The sequence below is a fragment of the Erinaceus europaeus genome, chromosome 20, assembly GCF_950295315.1.
Source record: "Erinaceus europaeus chromosome 20, mEriEur2.1, whole genome shotgun sequence".
NCBI lineage: Eukaryota > Metazoa > Chordata > Mammalia > Eulipotyphla > Erinaceidae > Erinaceus > Erinaceus europaeus.
This window is the reverse complement of record NC_080181.1, coordinates 7,776,874-7,802,537: the sequence shown is the minus strand read 5'-3', so window position 1 is coordinate 7,802,537 and position 25,664 is coordinate 7,776,874. Positions and strand designations below refer to the sequence as shown.

General features: G+C 37.6%; 1 protein-coding gene across 12 annotated transcripts in view; it reads right to left on the bottom strand.

The window, feature by feature from the left end:
• GRIA4 (glutamate ionotropic receptor AMPA type subunit 4) overlaps nucleotides 1–25,664 on the bottom strand; it is a 301,414-nt gene that overhangs the window by 90,004 nt on the left and 185,746 nt on the right. For all 12 annotated transcript variants that reach the window (XR_009546725.1, XR_009546726.1, XM_060179757.1 and 9 more), the window contains 2 exons: nucleotides 14,431–14,615; nucleotides 1,751–1,804 (listed from right to left, as the gene is read on the bottom strand). Coding sequence is in view for 10 of the 12 variants with exons in the window: in XM_060179757.1 (XP_060035740.1) it covers nucleotides 1,751–1,804; nucleotides 14,431–14,615 (239 nt within the window). In the remaining 2 variants the exon portion in view is untranslated. The remainder of the gene's footprint in view (nucleotides 1–1,750; nucleotides 1,805–14,430; nucleotides 14,616–25,664) is intronic.

The following is a 25,664-nucleotide window of genomic DNA, read 5'->3' as shown; positions in this document are numbered from 1 at the left end:
ATTATTATTTGCCTCCAGGGTTATTGCTGGGGCTCGGTGCCTGTATTACAAATCCACTGCTCCTGGAGGCTATTTTTTCGCCCTTTTTGTTACCCTTGTTGTTTATCTTTGTTGTTATTATTATTGTCATTACTGTCATTGTTGTTGGCTAGGACAGAGAGAAATGGAGAGAGGAGGGGAAGACAGAGGGGGAGAGAAAGACAGACACCTACAGAACTGCTTCACTGCCTATGAAGCAACCCTCCTGAAGGTGGGGAGTCGGGGGCTCGAACCAGGATCCTTTCGATGGTCCTTGCACTTTGCGTCAGATATTAATCTTTATCAGAAGTGAGATTTGTAAATATTTTATCATATTCCATAGGTTGCCTCTTCATTTTGTTGATGGCTTCCATTGCTGTCCAAAAATTTTTGAGTTTGATGTTTCTTTGTTTATTTCAGTTTTTGTCTCCCTTGATTTTTGGCGTGAAATCCAAAAAGTCATTGCCAATACTGTCATTAAAGAGCTTCTCCCTATGCTTCTAGTTTTAGCATTTCATGTTTTATGTTCAAGTCTTTAGTCAATTTTTCTTTTGGTGTGTGGTGCAAGAAAGGTATTCCATTTCATTCTTTTCTAAGTGAATATTTAATTATCTAGTGACTATTGAAAAAATATGCTTTTCCTATTGTATATTCTTGGCTCTTTTGTCAAAATGTTATCATATCTGCATGAATGTATTTGTGAACACTGCTCTGTTCCACTCATCTGTGCATATTTTAAAGGCCATTACTATGTATGAATCAATATCAGCCCTTCATCTGTCGCTGCTGGTTCTCACTCCAGGCCTGGAATCAGGTAGCTCTCCAGGGCCAACTTTGCCATTATCCCAGAAGTAACCTCAGGAACACATCCCAAGACACCTATCTCACTCTCAGTACTTAGGAAAGTTTAAAATCTTTGGAAGCTATGAGCCATAAATTCTGGATAAAGATCAAATACTTATGAAAAATAAATTTTGTTCAATTGAGTAACCAAATATATATTTTTGATAAATCATACCATTTTCAACCAAATATTTTTATTAAATATCCATATCAAGTTTATTTTTAAAATTGCATAATATGAGTTATTTGTTCATAGAATTCCAATAATACGTTAATGATTAAAGTATTATCCACAGAGTAGCATATTTATCATTTATACAACAGAAAAAGACCATTATTTGATTTGATAAGAAAGTCATAGTAAAGAAAACATAATTTTTGAAGGGTACTATAGTAAGATCGAGCTAATATGCATGAAAATATATTGAGTCCTGGGCACACCTAGTTGAGCACACACATCACTATGCTCTAGGACCAGAGTTCAGGCCCCAGCTTGAACCTGCAGGGGATGCTTCATGAGCAGGGAATCAGCTCTGCCAGGTCTGCAGGTCTCTCTCTCTTTCTCCCTTTCCTCTCTCAGTTTCTCTCTGTCTTGTCAAATAAAGAAGAAAAAAGAGAAAAAAATGTCCACCAGGAGCAGTGAATCAATCATGTAGGCACCAAGCCTCACTGATAACCCTGGTGTCAATGAATAAATGAAGAAATAAATACAAAATAATTATTGAGTTCTACATTAGAGATATAATAATCATACTAGGGGTAATATTAGCTAATGTGTGGTAAAAACAATATAATTAAATCATTTATTGGAACACAATTTTAAAGCTGAGTTAAAATAATTTTGCATGCTTGACTAGTTCTTTAGAAAAACAGAAAATAGTGTTCTTACCAAGTTTGCAATGATATAATGATAACCTTTAACATGTTTTCCAACACTGACAATCTGTAAAGAAATAAAAGAAAATTAATTTAACATTACTAAATGATTTTATTTTTAAAATATGGAAGTTCAAGTATGATAGTGCAATTGCATTTTCTCCCATGAGTTGATGACATAATAGTCCTTATGAAAGTGATCCATTCTAGTTAGAAGACATTCATACCACAGTAAGAATTAAGTGGATAAGAAAAAAACTTTTATGTGAATCACACTATATTCTGGTTCCTCTACCAAGTGTCCAATTAAGTCCTAATTTTTAAATCTTAATTTTATAATCTTATAGGATTATAAGATTACAGGGGCCTATACCACACCCGCCACCAAAGTTCTCTGCCCCTTACCCCAATAATAGCCACCAAATGCTCACAGAAGTCTTAGAGACAATTTACCTACTACTAGAGTCATGAATCTTGAGTGAATGGTATTATGTTTCTCATGTTAACTAAGAACGTTTCTTAATAGAAGTACATTTTTGCTTAATAACACTTTAATTTGGGAATTTAAAATATTTGCAAAAAATCACAGACAATTTTATGGAATTTGTAACTATGAATTTAGTGTATATAAAGAATAGCTTGAAAGAACCAGCTAGCAACATATTCTTTTTTTAATTTTTTAATTAAAGAGACTTTGTGAAAGACAGTTTTAAAAGACTTCTACTATGGAGGTAAAAGTGGGGTGATACTTTGCTTTCATAAACATGGTAAATACATGCAGTCATTATGTGGTAAAGTTGTAACTCTGCCAGTATTTATAATTTTTTTCACTATATTCTGCTCCTTCCGTGGGGCATAGCAATTCAGAAAAATGATCTTTTTTTCTTTTTTTTTTTTTTTTATGTTTTTGCCTCCAGGGTTATTGCTGGGGATCAGTGTCTGCACTCAAATCCACTGCTCCTGGAGGCCATTTTTCCCTTTTGTTGCCCTTGTTGTTTATTGTTGTTGTTGCTATTACTGTTGTCATTGCTGTTGGATAGGACAGAAAGAAATCGAGAGAGGAGGGGAAGATTGGCGGGGGGGGGGGAGAAAGTCAGACACCTGCAGACCTGCTTCACCGTCCGTGAAGCGACCCCCTGCATGCAGGTGGGGAGCCGGGGCTCGAACTAGGATTTTTGCGCTTCTCGCCATGTGCTCTTAACTCACTGTGCTACCACCCGACCTCCCAAAATGACCTTTATTTAAAAAATAAATGTAAATATTTATTTCACAAGAGGAAAATGAATATGCATAGTTGGGTCAGGAAAATAGCCTACTTGTAGTATTTTGCTTTGCCATATGCGTGACCCCAGTTTGAACCCCGCACACACAACACTGTAGGGAAGGTTGGTGCTGTAGTTTCTCTCTATCTCTCTCTCACCTCCAGGACTATCGCTGGGGCTTAATGAAAATCCACTGTTCCTGGTGACTCCTCCTCCTATTTTATTGGATAGGACAGAGAGAAATTGAGAGACGAGGGGAAGATAAAGAGGGAGAGAGAAAGACAGACACCTGCACACTTGCTTTGCTGCTTGTGAAGCTTCCCCCCTGCAGGTGATGAGCTGGGGCTCAAAGCCAGATCCTTGAGTGGGTCCTTGAGCTTAGTACTATGTGCACTTAACCAAGTGTGCCACCGCCTGTCCTGCTCTATTTCTATCTCCCTTTTCCTCTATTTAAAAATGAATAGGCATAGTAGTGAAATTCTCTTATACGGTATTTGATGAATGTTAAAGTTATGTATGAGAAAAAAATGTTTTTTTATAATGAAATAAAGACACACTTCCTTTTCTCCAAATATTGCCGTCTGAATATATTGCTTATTTGTCTAGTGGTATATTCACAAGCAATGCCTAATTCTATTTTACAGTAAGCCTAGGCAAAGTTTAACACATGCTAGTCTCTGCTACCAAATTCTTCATATACCCTAGTAAAGTGAATTAGCAGTAAAACAGTCATTTGAACTCAGTTTTCTACAACTCGTACTTTATCAAGCATATATTTAAAGTCAAACTTCAAATACATATTCCAAATTTAATGCAAATCCAAGACAATCCAATCAATCTACTTGCCTAACAAGAGCAAAATGATCAGTTAAAGGCTAAACTGTACATTAATTAGGGTTCAATGTTAAATACATTTTATACTGTTCTCTGAAAAGAGAAATTCTATCAATGGCAGTATATAGAGTTAAGTCTATTAATTAGAAAAATAACAACAAAAGTTCCCATTTCTTGAGATTTTTCTAACTGGATAGATCATCAATTAACAAATATAGTTCCTGGAGACTTGAGGAGGTGAATGATGATGGGAATAAAAGCTCCCTTCAAAGGTCATATCCTGTCATATATTTCAAAGAGGTATGGGGTTTTTGAGGGGCTATTTGCTAAACTATATGCTGAATATATTCAAGATGAAATCTTACTGCTCAAAAATGGCCATACAACATTATAAACTTAAAAAGTGACACTTAGTGGTCTGGGAGGTGGCCCAGTAATAAAGCTTTGGACTCTCAAGCATGAGGTCCTGAGTTTGATTCCCAGCAGCACATTAAGTGCCAGAGTGATGTCTGGTTCTTTCTCTCTCCTCCTATCTTTCTCATAAATAAATAAATATATATTTTTTGGAAGTGGCACTTAACGTTGCTACAAAAAATGTACAGATTGATTGAATTTTAGGTCGTGCCTGCAGTTGTCTGTGCACAGGACCAGACCAAATAATCTCACATGCCATATACTCCCTGAGGACTGGAAGGTCCCTACCACTATTGGAAAGGGAAGGGTATTGGACAAGTGAGAAATAACTTTAATCTGAACTGTTCAAGATGCACGGGGAGGGGGGGGAGAGAATTAAAAAATAGAAAGTAAGGAGGTATAGAGTAGGGAGGCAACATAATGGTTATGTGAGACCCTCATTAATGAGGCTCCAAGACCTTAGGTTCAATCACCAGTACTACCACAAGCTCAAGCTGAACAGTAAAAATAATAGTAATAATAAAAATAAAAGTAAATTCCTTATGGAACAGTCTCAATATTTCTTCCATTTGCTTGTTTTTCTTAAGTGAGATCACTTTAATATCTTTCCACAGCCAGATCTTAAGATTGGCAGCATTTTCCTACTGATGACTACAGAATGTGAGGTTGGATCTACAGGGATGCAAAGGTCACATAGGCTCTTAAGCTGAATATGGGCCCCAGATCAGATCAAATCAATGGGGTTTACAGTCAACAATATTTATATACCTTTCCCATATTTGGGAGCTACTCTCTTCCCAGATCCAGTTTTTGCTTTCTGGTTCTTTTTACAGCCATCACCTCATCTGCGCAGACAATAACTAGGATCCACCTGCATATCAGATTTCAGGCTCAGGGAAAAAAAAACTAGTATAGCCACAGGCCCTTTGGAATATAACTAAAATATGCCTCCTAGCTATCTACAGAACGGAGACACCCCCCCTCCCCAGCTCTTAATCTACAGTACTCCAGCCTTTAGGTTCATGATTAGTCTACAACATGCTTGGCTTTATATGTTAACTCTTTTCAGCCACCAGGTTCCAGATGCTAGCATGATGCCGACCAGACTTCCCTGGACAGACAACCCCACCAATGTGTCCTGGAGCTCTGATTCCCCAGAACCCTGCCCCTCTAGGGAAAGAGAGAGGCAGGCTAGGAGTATGGATCAACCTGTCAATGCTCATGTTTAGCGGGAAGCAATTACAGAAGCCAGACCTTCCACCTTCTGCATCCCACAATGACCTTGGGTCCATATTCCCAGAGAGTTAAAGAATAGGAAAGCTATCAAGGGAGGGGATGGGATACGGGGTTCTGGTGGTGGGGATTGTGTGGAGTTGTACCCCTCTTATCTCATGGTTTTGTCAGTGTTTCCTTTTTATAAATAAAAAAAGTATATATCATAAATAAAAAAAAGATTGGCAGCATTTGTATATGAGTTCAGAGAAAAACTAAGGTCTCAACAAAAGTCATATAAAAGTGTTGCTAATCTTAAAAGAAGTCAGAAGTGAATATGTTCCCCTACCTTTCTTACTGAATCACAGTGATTAAGAAGATGAATGACTTCATTTACTGGCAGGTGGTACACTCTAGTCCCAAACTGTATAATATAAATACTCTAGAATTCATATGGTTAAATTTGTAATGTTTACCTGACTCAGAAAATTATCTTTGTCCACAATGGTATTGTTAGTTTCATTGCCTTTTAAGCAACTGCAATTGCTTTTGAGTTTAGGCCTTGCAGAACTAATTTATTTTATTTCTAAGACTGTCAAGATTTTCCTTTATCATTTTAACAGAAGCTGAACTTTCAAATGTTTGTGTGAACAATAATAAACAGTATTCTAATAAGTGTTCTTAAAGCATCAATTAAAACAAATTTAGTTGAACATTATTTAATAACAGAATTCACAATTTTTCTAAGAAAAACTTACATGTACTCTAACAATTATATTTCTCTTCTTTAAAAATTATTTACTTACTTATATATTCACTTATTCTGGATAGAGACATAGAGAAATTGAGAAGGAAGGGGGTGATATAGACACCTGCAGCTCTGCTTCATTGCTTATGAAGTTTCTGCTCTGCAGGTGGGAACTGGGAACTTGAACCTGTTTTCTTGTTCACTGCACTGTGTACACTCAGCCAGATGCATCACCACCTGTCCCCATATATTTCTTCATTACAAAATTTTATTTAGGGTCAGAGACATAGCTCACTTGGATAGTATGCTGCTTTGCTGAGTACAGGACCCTGATTTGAGATCAGCCCCTGAAAGTGTCTGTGCTATGAGCTCTTTCACTCTCTCTCTGCCCCTCTGTCTCTATCTAAAAAAAAAAAAAATCTTGTTATCTTTTGCTATATTTACTTATCCTTTAATTTTATCTTTTTTACTTTAAGAGAAAATGAGGAATATCTGTGACCATGGTAACAGTTGCTAAGAGACAAAGACCCTTTCCTAACTCTCACTATCCCATTTGAACTGAGATCTGGGAAGGGGTTTCTAATGAAAACAGCAAATCTAAAAATAAATAAATAAACAACAACAACAACAACAAAAACAACTATTATAGCCACAGGCCCTTTGGAATATAACTAAAATATGCCTACTAATTATCTACAAAATAGAGGATTCCCAACTCTTCATCTGCACTATTCCAGCCTTTAGGTCCATAATTGGTCAACAATTTGTTTGGCTTTGTATGTTAAATCTCTTTTCAACCACCAGGTTCCAGATGCTAGCATGATGCCGACCAGACTTCCCTGGACAGACAACCCCACCAATGTTTTCCTGGGGCTCCACTTCCCCAGAGCCCTTCCCCACTAGAGAAAGGGAGAGGCAGGTTGGGAGTATGGATCGACCTGTCAATGCCCATGTTCAGCGAGGAAGCAATTACAGAAGCCAGACCTTCCACCTTCTGCATCCCACAATGACCTTGGGTCCATGCTCCCAGAGAGTTAAAGAATAAGAAAGCTATCAGGGGAGGGTATGAGATACGATGTTCTGGTGGTGGGAACTGTGTGGAGTTATACTCCTCTTATCCTATGATTTGGTCAATGTTTCCTTTATAAATAAAAAATTAAAAAAAAACAGCACATCTACTGCATCATAATGGGACTTACACATTCAGATCAATTCAGTTTAAAAGTAACACTAGAGAAGTAAAAAAAAAAAAAATTTTTTTTTTTTGCCTCCAGGTTTATTGCTGGGGCTGGTGCCAGCACTGTGAATCCACTGCTCCTAGAGGCCATTTTTTCATTTTATTGGCTAGGACAGAAGAAATTCAGAGAGGAGAGGTAGGTAGAGAGGGAGAGAGAAAGGCAGACACCTGCAGACCAGCTTCACCACTTGTGAAATGACCCCCCTGCAGGTGGGGAGCCGGGGGCTCAAACCAGGATCTTTGCAAGGGTCCTTGAGCTTCGTACTAGGTGTGCTTAACCTAGTGCACTACTGCACGGCACCCTCATTCTCTCTCCCTCTCTTTAAACATAGCCTCACAGTTATTGAGTTTCTTAACTTTGCCGTGGTTCTTGAAGGAGCAAAGCTCCAGATGCAACAGCAGCTATGTAAGGGAGCAAAGCATCAGCCCTGACAGTGCTGGAGTGCAGGGAATGGCTGATAGAACTTCTGTGCTGATAACAGTATTTCTAGTGCATCATTTGTTTCTGCTGCATCACACTGTCTCTTTAGTATGGGGAATAAGACCCTTATACTTTTGCCAGCATATACAACAAACTCTCATGAAGATTTTCTGTACCTTAGGCAGGTGAGATGTTCCGAATAAGAAAACATCTCAGATAACTGAAGGTGTAAATTCAGAAACTTCAAGTATTACCATTTTCTTCTCTGTGTCTTCAAGTGAGGTGCATGCTGGCTTTCCTTTATGCAGTGATTGTTTTAGATCCCCTATCATCTCACTGGGGATACATGGGTAAATGATAAACTCTGCTCTGGTGAATATTGATAAGATTTTAACAGGAAAGACAGATAAGTAGCACATATAAGAAATCCATATTCCTGGGAGTCGGGCTGTAGTGCAGCGGGCTAAGTGCAGGTGGCGCAAAGCACAAGGACGGGCATAAGGATCCTGGTTCGAACCCCAGCTCCCCACCTGCAGGGGAGTCGCTTCACAGGCGGTGAAGCAGGTCTGCAGGTGTCTATCTTTCTCTCCTCCTCTCTGTCTTCCCCTCCTCTCTCCATTTCTCTCTGTCCTATCCAACAACAACAACAACAATAATAATAACTACAACAATAAAACAACAAGGGCAACAAAAGGGAATAAATAAATAAAATAAATATTAAAAAAAGATTAAAAAGATTAAAAAAAGAAATCCATATTCCTGCTTCATTCAGTTTCTACAGTTTCACTGTTAGAGTTCACTCCCATTTCTACCTTTGCTCAGTCCCCAATTTGGTCACACTGACTAGTTGCTAACTTTTTCAGACTTCCTTGTATTTGCAGTTGTTCCTTCCTAGAATATCCTAAACCTGTTCTTATTATCAAGAACTCATGTTTTCAATTTAAATGTCAGGTTTATCTGTGAAGTATTCTTGACTTTCTTGATTAACTTTGTCACACCTTCTGGATTCTTGATATATTTTCTATTTCTGAACCCATAAAATGATCTTGCAAGCATTTATTTATGTTTCTGTGTTCCCAGTTTGAATTCTGAAAACATGTAGGCATCTTATTCAGCTCATTTCTTCACAGCCCTGCAGTGTTTAGGATAGGCTGGCACACTGATGCTGAGGGAAAGCGGAAAGAATTGAATGTAGAATTGTTCTGCCTGCTGCTGTTGGCTAATTAGCCTAACTACTGCCAGAGTTAGGCTAATTCTCCCATGGATGATTCACATAATCAGTGATCACTTTCAGTTATCAAATCTCTTCTTTAGTGATAGCTTCCACTTGCAGCTAAGCTAGCACTCCTCTTCTCTTTGCACTTCATCTGTTGTAGTTTGGTGGGGCTTGGGTTTAGTGTGATGGAACAAAATGACCTGGTTGTCATAAACCAATAACTAAAACACTTATTTCCTCTTTGTAATGAATCAGCAGTTAAGGAAGTCTTCTAGAGACAAGTTCTTTAAACTTCTAAGCTCTTTCTGATGTTCTGTTTGCAATAAGAGACACTTTGGGGAGTAGGGATGGTGCACAAAATTCTACTAAGTATAATTTCTTATGTTAGGGACTTCTGAAAAGTCTATAAATGCAACTATAGGTAAACTTTACCTGTTAATCAGTGTTGCCACACAAGCGGTTTATCAGAAATACTCTCTGGGGCTTAACATCTCACTTAGGTGATGGTAGATAAGAAGGCAGGCCTAAATTTTAATAACTTATATAAATGTCTATTGTACACTTTACCATTTATATAAAAATGGCTTCCTTCCTTCCTTCCTTCCTCCCTTCCTTCCTTCCTTCCTTCCTTCCTTCCTTCCTTCCTTCCTGCCTTTCTTTCTGAGGAATTTTCCTCAGTCTAACTGATCTTGATCTGACGTTGAATTTTTGGTTTCTCTGGTGATGCAAAAACCCTCTCAGAGCCAACTATAGTTTGTGATTAATTTGCCAAAAGTATGGTAAGGTTACTGGGTTTGCCAACTCTCTGAGGTTCACATTGTGTCTAATAGGGGACTGAATTTCCTTTAGTTCTGAAAGGGGACCAATTAATTGAGGTATATGACAAAAGCAGTATTCAAGATGCCAGTGAGTCACTTTTTCTCCACCTGTTTGTTATGCATCTTTATACTGGAAGCTAAGTATTATATTTTGATACTTGCTTAAATTCCTTTAGTAGATTCATGAGCATCCTGGGGTCAATCTAGCTGGATGTCTGTATCAAATGCTTCTGGAAATATCACTTATTTAATAAAGACTGGCACTCCTGGCAAAATCTGAAGCAAGATGAGTTGTTTGATGATGCTTATGTGTTATATTATTAATGGGAAGAATCTATTTTATTAGGATTTTACACTTTAAATCTTTATGAACCAGGTACAAAAGAGTAATTAGAACAGAAAATGTTGGTGTATTGCACCAAAGTAAAAGACTCTGGGGTGCGTGTGTGTGTGAGGTACAGGTCCTAGAAAAGGATGACAGAGGACCTAGTGGGGGTTATATTGTTAATGTGGAAAACTGAGGAATGTTGTGCATGTACAAACTATTATATTTACTGGTGACTGTAAAACAGTAATACCCCAATAAAGGGAAACATTGTTAAAAAAAAAAAAAGAACAGGAAATGTATCTGTTTTACTAACCACTTTATCTTTAGCAAATAAAGCCTAACAAAAAACGAACACTCAATAAATATTCATACAATTATTAGATATACAATAGGACACTCAACAGTTTTTTTTTCTTTTTTTTTGCCTCCAGGGTCATTGCTGGGGTTCAGTGCCTGCACTACAAATCCACTGCTCCTAGAGGCCATTTGGGTCACAGAAAGAGGCAGAAGGGAGTAAAAGCCAATCTCCTGCTCAGGGTAATGACAGTATTCCTGGAGATGACATGGGCAATCATGAGGGGACAGTTTCATTGACAACAGCATCAGAGACACATGGACAAAGGACTGTTGGATTTTTCATAGGGGAGCAAACAAAGGAAACACACATATTGATTTTTCAATGATGCATACCCTAAGCATGTATAATGTAATGTTATGATACTTTAAAATAATAAAATTCTAATTTTACTTAAGAGCTATAGGGAATTATAAAGCATTCAATAAAAAAAAATACCACTCAAAATCAGAAGACAGTTTTTTTGGGGGGGATTTTTATAGAACTATTAAGAGTATATTGCATTTTCACAAAAAAATTAGACTTTGTTAAAATTATGTTACAATACCTGAGAGGCATTTCAAAGGGGCAGTCATCTATTACTAGTCTCATTACTACTATAGAGTCACACTAGAGAAGAAATCTATGAAAATCAGCAAAAACATCAGAGAAGGTAGACATTCAAGTTTTACTTTCCTTTATGTATATTTTAATGAGAGAAAGAAAAAAATATAGGGTGATAAAAGGCCCTCTATGGATTGAACCCGGGACCTCTGTGGTCTCAGAAATACACTTTCTCCTTGGAGTGAAGCACTAAATGTCCTCATGGTGAAAAAGAAATAGTATGACAGAGGTGTTAGCCATATTGTAGCAATCATTTCATAGTATTTTAATGCATCAATGAAGCACCTTTATATCTCATACACACACACACACACACACACACACACACACACACACACACACACACACACACACACACTAGAGGCAGGGAGGAATTAAGAGGGGGAGGCTGAGGAAGAGAGGGAGAAAGAGAAACACCTGCAACACTGCTTCACTGATTGTGAAGCTTTCCCCCTGCAGGTGGCAACTGGGGGCTTGAACCTGGGTCCTTGTGCATTGTAGCATGTACACTCATCCAGGTGCACCACTATCTGTTCCCCTATCTTAAGTTTATATAATGTAACACTGTTAATAGCATCTCACTAAAAAGTTGAAAATTTTAATTTCTTTGATATTATAAAAAAAAGTCCATTTCCCCAAGTAAGAACATATTTAATGCTTATTCAAGAGTTTATCCAAAGCACCCAAGTGTGCTGATTTTCCTTTAGAAACTAGCTAAGCTGCTGAAATAGGGCAGTATGTTTTTAGGTGCTCAATTGCTTTCTCCAAAAGTAGTTGTTAAGTACAGGTGCTAAGTAAGGGTCTTTCTGAGCCTTACTCTGACAGAACTTGGCAATCTAGATAGTTCTTAGAATTGAATTCTCTGTGGGGTTTTCAAGGAGTTATTTACAAAGTTTTAGCTGTTCAAGTCAAATAACTCAAACTCTCAAAATGGGTGAGTGTGGAAAAGGTAGAATAAGATTTTGAGCTGAAATGATTGTCTTGTTTACAAAGTAAGAAAAACATTTACATTGGAGTAGACAAATAGGCATTTATAACTTACTTGTAGTGTGAAACTACTGATTTTTAGACTTTCAGGAATAAAACTGACCGATGTACAGGTTTGCTGTTATTATTTTCCAACATAGTATATGCATACTTCTTCAATCAAGTGTATTTTTTTCTTCTATAAAAGGGAATTTGAAAGCCAATATACCTATACTTTTCTTTACAGTATCATCTGGGATTACTGAACATTTACAAGAAATAGTGTGTGCTTCTTTTATACTTTTTTTTTTTTTTACAAAAAATATTTTTAGGGGACCAAACAGTGGCCTACCAGAGTAAGTGTACATAATACTATGCACAAGGACACATGCAAGGACAGGCCTTGAGCTTCTGCTCCCCACCTGCAGCGGGGACACACTTCATGAGTGGTCAAGCAGGTCTGCAGGTGTCTTTTCTCTCCTTCCCTCTATCTTCCCCTCTCCTTTAATTTCTTTGCCCTATCAAATAAAATGATGGGGAAAAAGGGGAAATAAAGTGGCTGCCAGGAGCAGTGGATTCATATACTGACACAGAGTCACTGTGAATACAGGGAAAAAATAATAATAATTAGTAGTAGTAGTAATAAGAGAGACAGAAATGGGAAAAAAAAAAAAGATTTCCGGAGAATTACTTTGGCATATGCAATTCTGGAAACTGAACTCTAGATTCCATACCTGCAAATTCTATGCTTTGCCTACTGTCCCACCTCCTGAACCACACTTAAAATTTTTTTTTTATTTGCCTCCAGGGTTACTGCTGGGGGTCGGTGCCTGTACTAAGAATCTACTGCTTCTGGAGGCCATTTTCCCCATTTTTGTTGCCCTTGTTGTCGTTATTGTTATTGCTGCCATTATTGTTGGCTAGGATAGAGAGAAATTGAGAGAGGAGGGGAAGACAGAGAGGGGGAAAGAAAGACAGACTCCTGCAGACCTGCTTCACTGCTTGTAAAGCAACTCCCCTGCAGGTAGGGAGTCAGGGGCTCCAACCAGGATCCTTAAGCTGGTTCTTGCGCTTAGATACGTGCATATTAACCTGCTGTGCTACCCCTCCTCCCCTCCTCACTTTTCTTTTACTTTTAATGCCAACAAATTCTAATTTGGTTGAGGAAGGACACTAAAGGCACCAAGTTTAAGTGCTCTTTGATAATGAGAAATTTCTGAGACATATTTTGGTTTGGTTTTGATTTTTACGGTACAATAATTATTTTTTTAAATAAGTTTCTAAATTAGGAAGTTCACAATTCCAAATCAAATCATACAGTATTGTAGATAAACTCTAAGTGTCAAAATCACAAACAAGGAGAATATGCTACAATATTGTCTGGTCAATTTAACATAGTGTAGATAGATATAAGCAAACATTTCTAAGACCACTAGGTGGCAATCATTCACTGTAATTTCAGCCAAATACTGCCAGCCTTTCAAAGCTTTATCATAATATTCACGGTTAGGAGAAAGGCAAACGTTATCCATTACTTGATAATATTTTCCTATTATTTAACATAGTGACAAAACTCAATTTTATCTTTGTCTGCCTGGTTCAGATCAAATCAAATATATATTAAAAGCTTTACTCAAAGATTCTTCCTCTGTAAGGATCTTCACTGTGGGTGATAATGCATTTAAGTCATATCATCTAGAAGAAAATATTCTATATAACACATGACACAGTTTTCTTTATTAATTTATATAGTTAATTCTTATGCAGCTGTTTGTTGGTTAGAAAATCACATCATCACAAGTATTAATTTTCCTTACATACAAAATATTATTAGCCTTCAAAAGTAGTTTTTGTTTATGCAAACAGGGAGCCAAGAGTTCTTGATAATTCACAAAGTATCCTTTATATGTCTAAAAATGTGTGAGAAACTGTTATTAGCTTCACTGAGAGCTGAGAAGTAAGATAGCCTTTGGTTGTAAAAGATTATGATTTTGTCTCAGAGATAAATCATGCAATGAAAATTTTCCAAATTCACATTTTAGGCTAAATGGCTGGGAGAATATATTTATAAGAACAAATAAATCAAAGGGCAACTTCTTAGTTTAGCATGATTTTTTTTTTTTTTTAAACCAGAGCACTGTTCAGCTCTGGCTTAGTTTTGGTGCAGGGGATTAAACTCAGGACTTCAGAGCCTCAGGCATGAGAGTTTATTTGCATAACCATTATGCTGCCCCTCCGCCCCAAAAGGTCTTAGTAACAATATAAAATCCAGGACTTACCTGCTCTAAAATGTTTTGAAGTCTCTCTATCTCACAGTCTATTACAAATTTCTTTTCTTGTCTTCTGTCAAGTTCTTCTAGGAGTTGTCTATAGCTGACATCATTAAAATTTTCCACACATATAGCACTGACATGCCAACCATTTTGTCCTGCTTTTTCCATAATAGCTTGAAGTATTGAATATCCTATTGGGGGAAAGAAAACACGATTTTACTCCACTTTATAGTAACTTAGGCAGGCATTGAATTGACATCACGTTTTTGTTTCAAGATGAATCCATAGAAATGAGAAAAAAAAAAATCTGAGTGCCCCCCCCCCCCACCGTGTGGTGTGTGTGTGTGTGTGTGTGTGTGTTTCCAAAGCACTGCTCTGGTTTATGGGGCCTGGGAGCCTCAGGCATGAGAGTCTGTTTGCATAACCATTATGTTATCTTCTCTTCTCCTGAGTGGCTATGTTTTAATCATTTGTCCCAATTTAGTTTGCTCCAGGCAAAAAAAAAATGCCTGAAAATATTGTTTGGAATAGCAACATTGTACCTTGAGTAAGAACCCAAAACTTCTCTACTGATGCTTATCACGTTATTCTAGATACATTTTTGAGAATGTCAACCAAAAATTAAATCTAGCATCTCCTGCAATCAGTAACAACTTCAGAAACTTCTGTTGTTACTTTACTCATTAGAAGTAACTGAAATTGAACAAATATTTTGATTCTTCCTTTGACAAAGGTAGTGACATACTTTTGTTTCAATTATGGAAAAGAGGTAACAGGAGTCATATAATATTATCTGTTGAAATACTGTATTATTTAACATCTTTTCTTTTGGCATAGGAATGGTGTGGACTGAGGGTGACTTGGGTGGTTACTAGGTGAGGCACTGGACATTCAAACTCATAATCTGGTAGAGGAGGCAGACATTCAGATAGTTAAGTGAAATTTAGTTTAGAACAGTTTGTGACAGCTGTACTTAAGTTAATGTAACCTAATAGGAAGTTAAATCCAATTTGCTTGGAAACAACAACAACAAAATACTATGCTAGATAAAAAGTTGGACTGGTTCTTGAAGACCGAGAAAGCACACCCAGGAATGCTGAAGAATGAAGGGTGTGGTGTGTTGATTACAAACAACCATCCAGAGTGGATGGGGTAGTCTTTACTCTGTTTTTGGATCAGATCTCTATACATGTGGAAGCAAAGTCATGGGTCTTAGTAGTTAAATAAAGGAAACAGGGATAAACTCATGAACTTGGTATTTGTAATATGTCTTCATAACAACAATGTCTGGAAATGTTGCTATTTTCTGTTCTCAGTTTTGAAATGAAATGCCTAAGAATATGCAAGTATTTTTTAAATCCTATAAATAGCCTTAATCAAAAAGTGGGGGAGAATAGAGAATAGAGTTACTCCATTCCCCCCCCCCCACCCCTGTAGGTGGTTAGCTGGGGGCTGGGCGGGGGCTGGGCAGTAGGTAGCACATTGGGTTAAGAGCACATGCACATAGCAGGAAGAGCAAGGACAGGCATAAGGATCCTTGTTTGAGCCCATGGCTCGCTACCTTCAGGGGGAGGGGGGACACTTCACTGGTAGAGAAGCAGGTCTGCAGGTGTCTTTCTCTCCTCCTCTCTGACTTTGATTTCTCTCTGTCCTATCCAACAGCAATGGCAACAATAATAACAACAAAGGCAACAAAATAGGGGGGGGGGAAGCCTCCAGGAGCAGTAGATTTCTAGTGCAGGCACTGAGCCTCAGCAATAATCTGGAGGCAAAAAAAAAAAAGTATGCTTTTGAGAAGGCTTAATACTTGTTTGAACCCATTCAAGAGCAGCTGAATATAGTTTCTCCTTCCTTGAGCTCTGGAAGTGGAGAGCTGGATAAAATGAAAGTGAAGACTTAAAATGAATACACAGAGCCTTATTTTGATAGGAGCCCATTTATGGTCTTTGTGATTGGTCTATAAGTCTATATAGTATAGGATTCTCATTTTTGGTGTGTTTTCCACATTTCAGTTTCCAACCTTATGGATGATTAGTTAATATAAACAGATGGAACTGGTGATGAGATCATATTTGAAATGTAAATTATCTGATATCCTGCCAAATGAAATACTGAGACAGTTTTCTAACTGAAGAAAATATCCTCAGAAAAGGAAGAAAGGGCATACTGGTTACCATATAGTCATTCTGGCATTCTGGTATATAGATTGCTCCCTTGTGTTATTCCTTTTGAAATAAACGCCAGCAATTTTGTTTTTTCAATCTTACCGAGGTCCTTGTTCCCTATTTCCAAATCTGGTACTCTTTTCTTTCTTTTCTATTCAATGCAGTTATAATATGATAGTCTGGTTCTATCTTAATGCAATTTTCATGTGTCATTTATTCTGTTAGTGGTACTGCCTTTCTTATGGTAAATAAGGTATTTCTTCATTCACTTTTGAGAAATGAAACCTGTTCTTTTTAAAAATACTAACTAACAGCTTGCTTTCCTGCTTTTTCCTTTTATTTATTTCCATACCAAACTAATTCAAAGGTTTTTTTGTTTGATTTCTCAATGTAAAAATGATGATTACTGGCTGCACATAGCAAAGTAGACTTCCTGTTCTCCCTGGGATTAAGTCACAGTTTGGCATAGTTGTTCAGATATTGTTTGTTTGTTTGTTTGTATTTTTGGTTTGGCATCATGATGTTATTAGGTTTCCTGTCAGAACTAGAAACCCATATTGTTATGTTCCTGCTGACCATCTGATGAAATTTATAGATGTTCCCAGTTGCAACAGGTATTGAAAGATTCATACTAATACAACTACATTTATAATTTATTAGCTGCTTTTTCAGATTTATTAATGATGCTAACTTTGAAATAAGACAAAACCTTAGAATACAATCTTTGTTAAATAGTAAAGAAAATTGGGTGCTTAAAAGTAACCATTAATCATAGTCAGAAACAAATGGCATCTTTTCAACACAGTGACAAGGACACAGAATTATAGTTTCAGAACCTGGATAAAAGCTTGAATTCTTTAAGGTGTGCTTGATTTTTATATGCTTTCTGTTTATTGCTGTTCAGATGTGCATCTTATTTACTTGCCAAGACAGCTTAAAATGTATTGTAACTTGGAAAATAAAGTGATGGCAAATCTATTGTTATGTAACTTAGCTATTATATAAACCAAGAAAATTGCAACTTACACTAATTCTGCATCTAGCTATAAGTTTTATTTTCTAGTTATGAGAATATCTGTAACATTATTGGTAAAAAAAAATCACTACTGTCAGATGTATATTATATGACAAATGGGGAGCTCACTACTGTAAAGGATCTTTCAAATCTTATACCAAGTTTTAAAAGTTAACATTTTGATTCAGATCTCATTTCAAATGTCACTTACCCTTAACTAAGTCATTCCCCCCTCATATAAGTTCTCCTAGCTTTCTGTAAATTTATTTTAGATTTTATTTTTATCAGAGTTCTATCCATATAAAGCAAGCTTTCACTTACTGTTGTCTTTTTTTTTCTTCTTTTGCCTCTAGGGTTATTGTTGGGGCTCAGTACCTACACTACAAATCCACTGCTCCTGGCAGCCATCCCCCCCCCCCATTTTATTGGATAGGAAAGAGAGAAATTGAGAGGGCAGGGGAGACAGAGATGAAGAAAGAGAGATACCTGCAGACCTGCTTCACCACTTGTGAAGCGACCACCTTGCAGGTTGGGAGCCGGGGGCTTGAGCTGGGATCCTTGAGTGGGTCCTTGCTCTTTGTACTATGTGCACTTAACCTAGTGTGCCACCACCTGGCCCCCCACTTATTGTTGACTATTGGTATTAGAAACTGTGACTTTAAGAGAAATAACAGATAATGAGAGAAAGTCCTAAGATAAAGAACTTGAATTATTTTCTGTTCTTCTCATCCATGTTATAAGTAAATGACACTGAATGACTATTTAAATTACCACCTGGTTGGTTTCTTTTCCTCCCACTATATTGTAGCCTCCTTTGAAGGGAGAGGTTATTTTTATATTCAGTATCTATGGCAGCAGATGCCCACTAGATAAGCTGTAAAGCTTAGTTTGGATGTATGGGAAACTAGTGGGAAATTCATAAAGAAGATCAGGGCTTAAAAGACTTAGAGGTAAGAAAGCACAGTACATGGAAATAACTGAAATGTCCAACAGATGAGTGCTTAAGAAAACTGTGGCAGATATACACAATAGAATACTATTCATCTGTAAGAAATGACAAAATTGTTCCACTGACTCAGTCAAACACATCTTTACTACTATACCTCAGCCTTCCAGTGTGCTCCCTGCCTTCCCAGTTCTGAAGATGGTGGCTTGAGGACAATACACAAAAAAAACTGCTTTAAACCCGGGAATTCCAAGTGAGAGCAGGATTTCCAGACCAGTAGGAGAGAAAGTGTACAGGAAGGCACAAAGAGGAACCATCACAGAACATTATAACCCATCTATAAGCTGGCAATGGGTTGCTAAAAAGGACAAAGGTGATTTGGAGCTGGCCCTCTACTGTGGGAGGAGCTTTTTTTCTTCACTTCTTTCCTATTATCTCTTGAGTTTATGTTTGATAGTTGATTTTTTAAATTGTCTGTTCTAGCCTTTTTTTTTTTCTTGGAGGGGAATTTTGCTTGGCTTACTGGTTTTGGTTGAATTGCATTAATCTTTACTTTTGTTGCTGTTATTGCATTTATTGAGGTTTGTGATTTCATTTGTGAGAGACTTTGGTTTGGCATGAATTCATAGTACTGTCACTGAGCCCCAGCGATAAACCTGTGGGCAAAAAACAAAAGCAGAAACAAAAACAAAACATACTTTCATAATATTAGCAGGAAATTCAGGATGTGGTGATGTAGAAGAGCTCACAACTAGCGAGAATGAGGTCTTGAGTTCTACCTCTATGTGAAGTGATACTCCAATTATCTCTCCTTGTCTGCCTGCCTGCCTGCCTGCCTGTCTGACTGTCGTCTGTCTGTCTGTCTGTCTGTCTCTATTTAAAAAGCATTATATGGGGGCTGGTGGTGGTGCAGCAGGTTAAGAGCACATAGTATGAAGTGCAAGGATCCCAGTTTGAGCTCTTGACTCCCCACCTGCAGGAGGGTCACTTCACAAGTGGGGAAGCAGGCCTGTCTATCTTTCTCTCTTCCTTCTACCATCTCTCCCCTCTCAATTTCCCTCTGTCCTACAAAAAAAATAAATAAATAAAATAAAAGAAAGAAAGAAAAAAGGCCACAGGAGCAGTGGATTCACAGTGCATGCACCAAGCCCCAGTGATAACCCTGGAGGCAAATAAATAAATTAATTAAATTTTAAAAACCCCTTAATATTAGCTTCCTGCAGTGGAAATGACTGATTCTAGTAGGATCAGGAGAAGAAAGGAAATTCAGCACCAGTAAGATAGCTCACTGGGGTGGGTGCCTGCTTTGCCAAAACAAGACTCAGCTTCAAGCTTGGGTTTTTTCTTCTTATTTTTTGCCTCTCTCTGCTTCTTTGTTTTTAAAAGACTTATTTATGTATGAGTGATAGAGGGAGAGGGAGAGAGGGGAGAAGAATAGAAGAAGGGAAGGAGGAAGCCAGAGTATCACTGTAACACATGCAGTGCTGGGGACTGAATTTGGGACCTCATGCCTGGAGAGTCCTGTGCCTTGTCCACTGGTGCCACTTCCTGGGTCACTGTCTCTATGTTTTTTTTTAATTAAAAATATTTTTATTTATTTATTATTGGATAGAGAGAATTTGAGAGGGGTGGGGGTAGAGGGAGAGAGACAGAGAGACACCTGCCGCCCTGCTTCACCACTCATGAAGCTTTCCCCCTGCAGGTGGGGACCAGGGGCTTGAACCTGGATCCTTGCACACTGTAATGTATGTGCTTAGCCAGGTGCACCACCACCTAGCCCCTCTATGTTTCTTTTTTTTTTTAAATTGATTTATTTATCAATGAGAGGAATAGAAGGAGAGAGAAAGAAAGAACCAGACATCACTCTGGTACATGTGCTGCTGGAGATTGAACTCGGGACCTCGTGCTTGAGAGTCCATTGCTTTATCCATTGCAATACCTCCTGGACCACTCTATGTTTCTATTAGGGAAAAAAAAAGTGCTAGAGCCTTTGTAATACAAAAAAAATTAAAAAATAAAAGAAAAAAAGGTGGTGGTGGTAGGATTAAAATTAATTCAGGTATGATACAATAACTTTAATCTTGATTAATTATGAATTTAAAAGGAAAGTGCTAATTGATTATTTTCTTATTATCTACCCTTCTTTCCTTCTCTATATTTGAGCCAGGAGACATTTTTTTTTTATTGTATCAGGTGACTCATATGAGATTTCCATTTCTGCTAGTCAAAATTAAGCAGATTTCTTCACTGTCTTATGTTACAACTTAATTTAATTCTTAGATCCAAAAAGAACAGGGCAGGTAAAGGTGAAAAAAACCCAAACTGAGGCAACAGGAGACCATAAATTGTAGGAGCCAGCAGTCCTGCATACTGCAGCAGGCCCTTAGCATATCCCCAGAAACTACTATACAATTTTCATTAGCAATCTTCATAGCAATCATCTTTAGTCACTAGTTAAGGATAAAATAATCCGAAAAACCTCAGAATTAAAGGAAGTATGAAATCCACTTAAAGAAGCACTCTATTTTAAATGATGAAGACTAATCTGTGGTTCATGAAAACAAATCCTCAGCTAGCCCAAAAAGCTGGTTGATGATAGTCAACACTACAGATTGCTGGTTCTTAAAAGGTCAGTAAATTTATTCTACCCTAAGCTGATGTTTAAGTTCACAGAGCTTATTAATTAATCATGAAAGCAACCACTAGCAAAAATACACAGAAGTGCTACACACATATTAAATATCAGTTTGTTATGTTTACATGCCAAACTGTGTACTATAAATTGTATTAATTTGAATCAGGCTTTTATACACAAAGCCAGAACCATTCATTTTCGTTAATTTGAAAGTTATATTTTAAAATGTTACTTTAGTCTTATCTTCAGAAAAAAGGTAGCAGTACATAATTTTACTGTGATGATTTTAGTGAAAGGATTTGCATACAATTACTGAAACAATTTCTGTTGCTAGCAGGAACACATGCAGGATGAAGTTAAGTATTCACCATATGATTAGCTTAATTTTGACATCCCACAGAGGCCAGCTCAATTCCAAGAAGTAATTGTAAACTACTGTCAGTGACTGTGAGAGTGAATACAGTTGATTACTCACTATTAAATTTCCTTATTGGTGAAATGGCACTGAGGTGAGCATCTAAATAAAGAGTGATTTCTTGAAGCATATACCAGGTGATAAATGATGGGTTCTGTGGTAGACAGACTCACTTTCAACCACAAAATAGTATTTCCATTTTCACAATCTGGCTCTGAGACAGCATACTTGAATTTCTTAGTTGCCCACTTCTATATGCAATGAAAGTGATTAATATAGAATTTTATTAGTTATAGTAATCTGCTCTATAGCCATTAATAAAAATCAGCTTCATTTTCCATGGAAGAGTAAATGTTGAATTTTGTTGTCCATTTGTAGGGCAGACTTCATGAATTCTTGGTAAGTGAGGGGACTATGTGGAAAAATTCTAGTAAATACCTTGTACCCTCTCAAAAATAAAAGCCAAAGCTTAACTCTTATTTTGAATCGCATGTCTAGTTATTAGATAGACATTAATATAGTCAATTCGTGAAAAAACCAGCAGATTCCCTGAATATTGTCACTTCTCTCCACATTCATCCCAAGTGAATCCTTATCTGTCCTCCTAAGTATAAGAGCCTTCAGGAGCAACTGTGCATTTACTCATTCATTCAGTAAATATTTATTGAGAATCTACTATATAGCATACCATGCTCTAGGGACTGAAGATATAGGAATAATAAAACAGTTTAGTGTGTCTATGTTGATGAAATTTCCACTTCACTGAGTAAGATAATAACACACACACACACACACACACACACACTCACACACACATATACACACACACTTATAGTGTAATGGCCTTCATGGAAAAGGCTAAAAACATGTGCTGGCAGAATATGGAGGAAAAGGAACTTTTGTGCATTACTGATGGCAATGTAAACTGGTGTAGCTCCTATATTGAACAGTATAACGATTTCGAAGACACTTAAAATTACCATGTGACCCAGCAATTCCAATACTAGGTCTTTAACCAAAAACACAATGAAAAAGACATCTACACACATACGTTCACTGCAGTGCTATTTACAATACCTAGGAGGATCTGGAATCAACCCACGTCGTGCCCAATGATAGATGAGTGGATTCAGAAGATGTGGATTATGCACCTAATGTTTTATTACTCGTCATAAGTAAATATAAATACTGACTTTTGTTAGGATATGGGTGGAATTGGAAGGGGATGTAAAATGAAGGAAAGATGGAACAGAAATGACTATTGGTGATGGTGGGAGTGGTGTTTGGTTTCCAAACCAAACTCTCACAGTCTGTCAGGAATCACTCCAATCAAACTAAAGATCAGCAGTTCTTGGGGGCCAGGCCATGGCACACCCACTTAGGCGCACAGAGCACTATGTACAAGGACCTGGGATCCAGCAGGTGGGGCTGCAGGGGAATTATTCACGAGCTGTGAGGCCTGCAGGTGTCTATCTTTCTCTCTTTTTTATCACCCCTCCCCTCACAATTTCTCTCTCTCCTATCTAATAAAATGGGAGGGGGTATGGAAAAGGCTACCAGGAGCAGTGGATTTGTACTGCAAGCACTAAGTCCCAGAGATAACCCTGAATGCAAAAAAAATCAGTCAGGTCTGTTCATTCTCTGTCTTTCTGTCTCTGTTTCTCTTTGCCATCAGGCTATAACTGGGGCTTGGAACCTGCACAATGACTCTACTGATTCTGGCAGCCATTTCACACCCTCCCTCCCTGCACATAATGAGTAAGAGAAAGGGAGAAGAGACACTAACCATTGCTCCACTATTTGCGAAGCTTCTCTACTGGTGGGGACCAGGAGCATTAAAGGGTCCTTTCACATGGTAATGTGTGCACTTTACCAGGTGTAGAGATCGCCTGGTCTCACCAGTTTCTCTTACTGCATCGCTGCTTGTGCTAACAAAAATGTATATTCCTCATGCTCACCTGCAACTTCCAGTATTTTTTCAAGTACTGTCAACTTCTGACCTTTGAAAATTTCAGTGGCCTTGGGGGCCAGACAGTGGCACACCCAGGTTTAAGCCCCTGGTCCCCACCTGCAGGGGGAAGCTTCAAAAGAGGGAAAGGAGTGTTGCAAGTCAGTCTCTCTCTCTCTCTCTTTCTCCCCCTTCCAAATCAATTTCTGTCTCTATCCAAATAAATTTTAAAATTAGAGAAAGGGGAAGGTCCCTGCTGTCTTAGGGTTTAAGAAGGCAGTGGTTAGTTATAGCTATACCCAAATTATTTGACAATTGGGTTCATTTTGAAAATCCCATTGTTAGGATTTGCTGTGGCATACAAGACATCACCATAATTTATGTCCTTTTATGCTATTTACATATATTTGTATCTTATAAAGGAACCAATTTCTTCTGTTCTCCCTGGTCTAAGCATAATGATCCTGGGTCCATATTCCCAGAGGGACAAAGAATAGGAAAGCTTTCAAGGGAGAGGACTGAATATGGAGTTCTGATGGTGGGAATTACATGGAATTGCACCCCTCTTATCCTATGGCCTTGTAAATACCTCCATTTTATAAATAAATAAATAGATAAATAAATAAATAAAATCGAAAATTCACTGCCCTTTTCAGAGTTGTCTTTTTTCTTTATATTTCCCTACCTAGTTTTGCTAGGTAGGGAAATATAAATTATATATAAATTATATAAATTATATATAAATATAAATTATAAATATATATATAAATTATAAATATATATAAATATAAATATATATAAATTATATATAAATATAAATTATATATAAATATAAATTATAGCTCGTATGCAAGTTGTTTATTATTTATCAAGTAGCACTAAATATCACTTTTGAAAATACTAAGTATACAGTCAGCCACAGTTACTAACCTCAAGATTTCCTTCCTTCCTCCCGGCCCCCCCTTCCTTTCCTTGCTCTCTCCGTTTCTTTCTTTTGTACACCAGGATTTTGCTGGGAATTCACACCTACTTTAGTCTTCCTTTTAATTATTTTTATTAGTGATTTAATAGTGATTTATAAAATGATAAGACGATATGGATATAATTCCATACCATTCCCATTCCACACCATTCTGTGACACCATCCCCCTCTAGCAGAAGCTGTCATAGTTCTTCCAAGGTCATAGACAGGGGCTGAATATATCTCTAACAACCATCTATCTATCTATCTATCTATCTATCTATCTATCTATCTATCTACCTATCTATCTATCTATCTATCTATCTAGTATCTATCTATCTTCTTGCCCACTTTTATCCAATTCTATGACCCTGCCTTTACTTCCTTTCTAAGTCACACCTACACCTACTTGTGAGCATCCTACCTTTCCTCTTCCTTCTCAGAGAAGCAAAATAGTGCCTAATTTCCAGATTCTCTTCCCTCTATATGGTATAAAAACAAAGATTCCTGGTGACAAACACTTTGGGTCCCAGTGAAATTGTGGTTTAGAGTCCTCTGGTCATCTTGTCACACCTACTCTTTTTATTTTTCTTCACCCAGCCCCACCTAATGGATGAGAAAAAGAGATAGAGAGGAGAGACACCACAACACTGCTCTACTGCATGTAAAGCTTCCCCCTTACATGGCACTCCCATGTGATGGCTGCGTGCTCAAACCTGGGTCCTCACACATGAGGATGTATGTGCTCTCTCAAGACACATTTGAAAGATGGGGTGAGGTAGGGACCAAGACCAGAACTCTGCTCAGCTTAGGCACATGCTGGTGGCAGGAATTGAACCTGGAACCTCTATGGTCCCAGGCATACAAGGCAGATGTACTATGTATAACCACACTGCTAACTCTTCGTCCTTGTCAAGGTTCTTGAATTAAAATAATTGCATTTGTTAGTTTAAATTTTCTTTAAACACACAATAGTTGTTCTTTTTTAATTATTGCTTTTTTATTTTTTGCCTCCAGGGTTATCACTGGGGCTCGGTGCCTGCACTACTAATCCACTGCTTCTGGAGGCTACTTTTTTCCCTTTTGTTGCCCTCGTTTTATCATTGCTGTGGTTATTATTATTACTGTTGTTATTGTTGGATAGGGCAGAGAGAA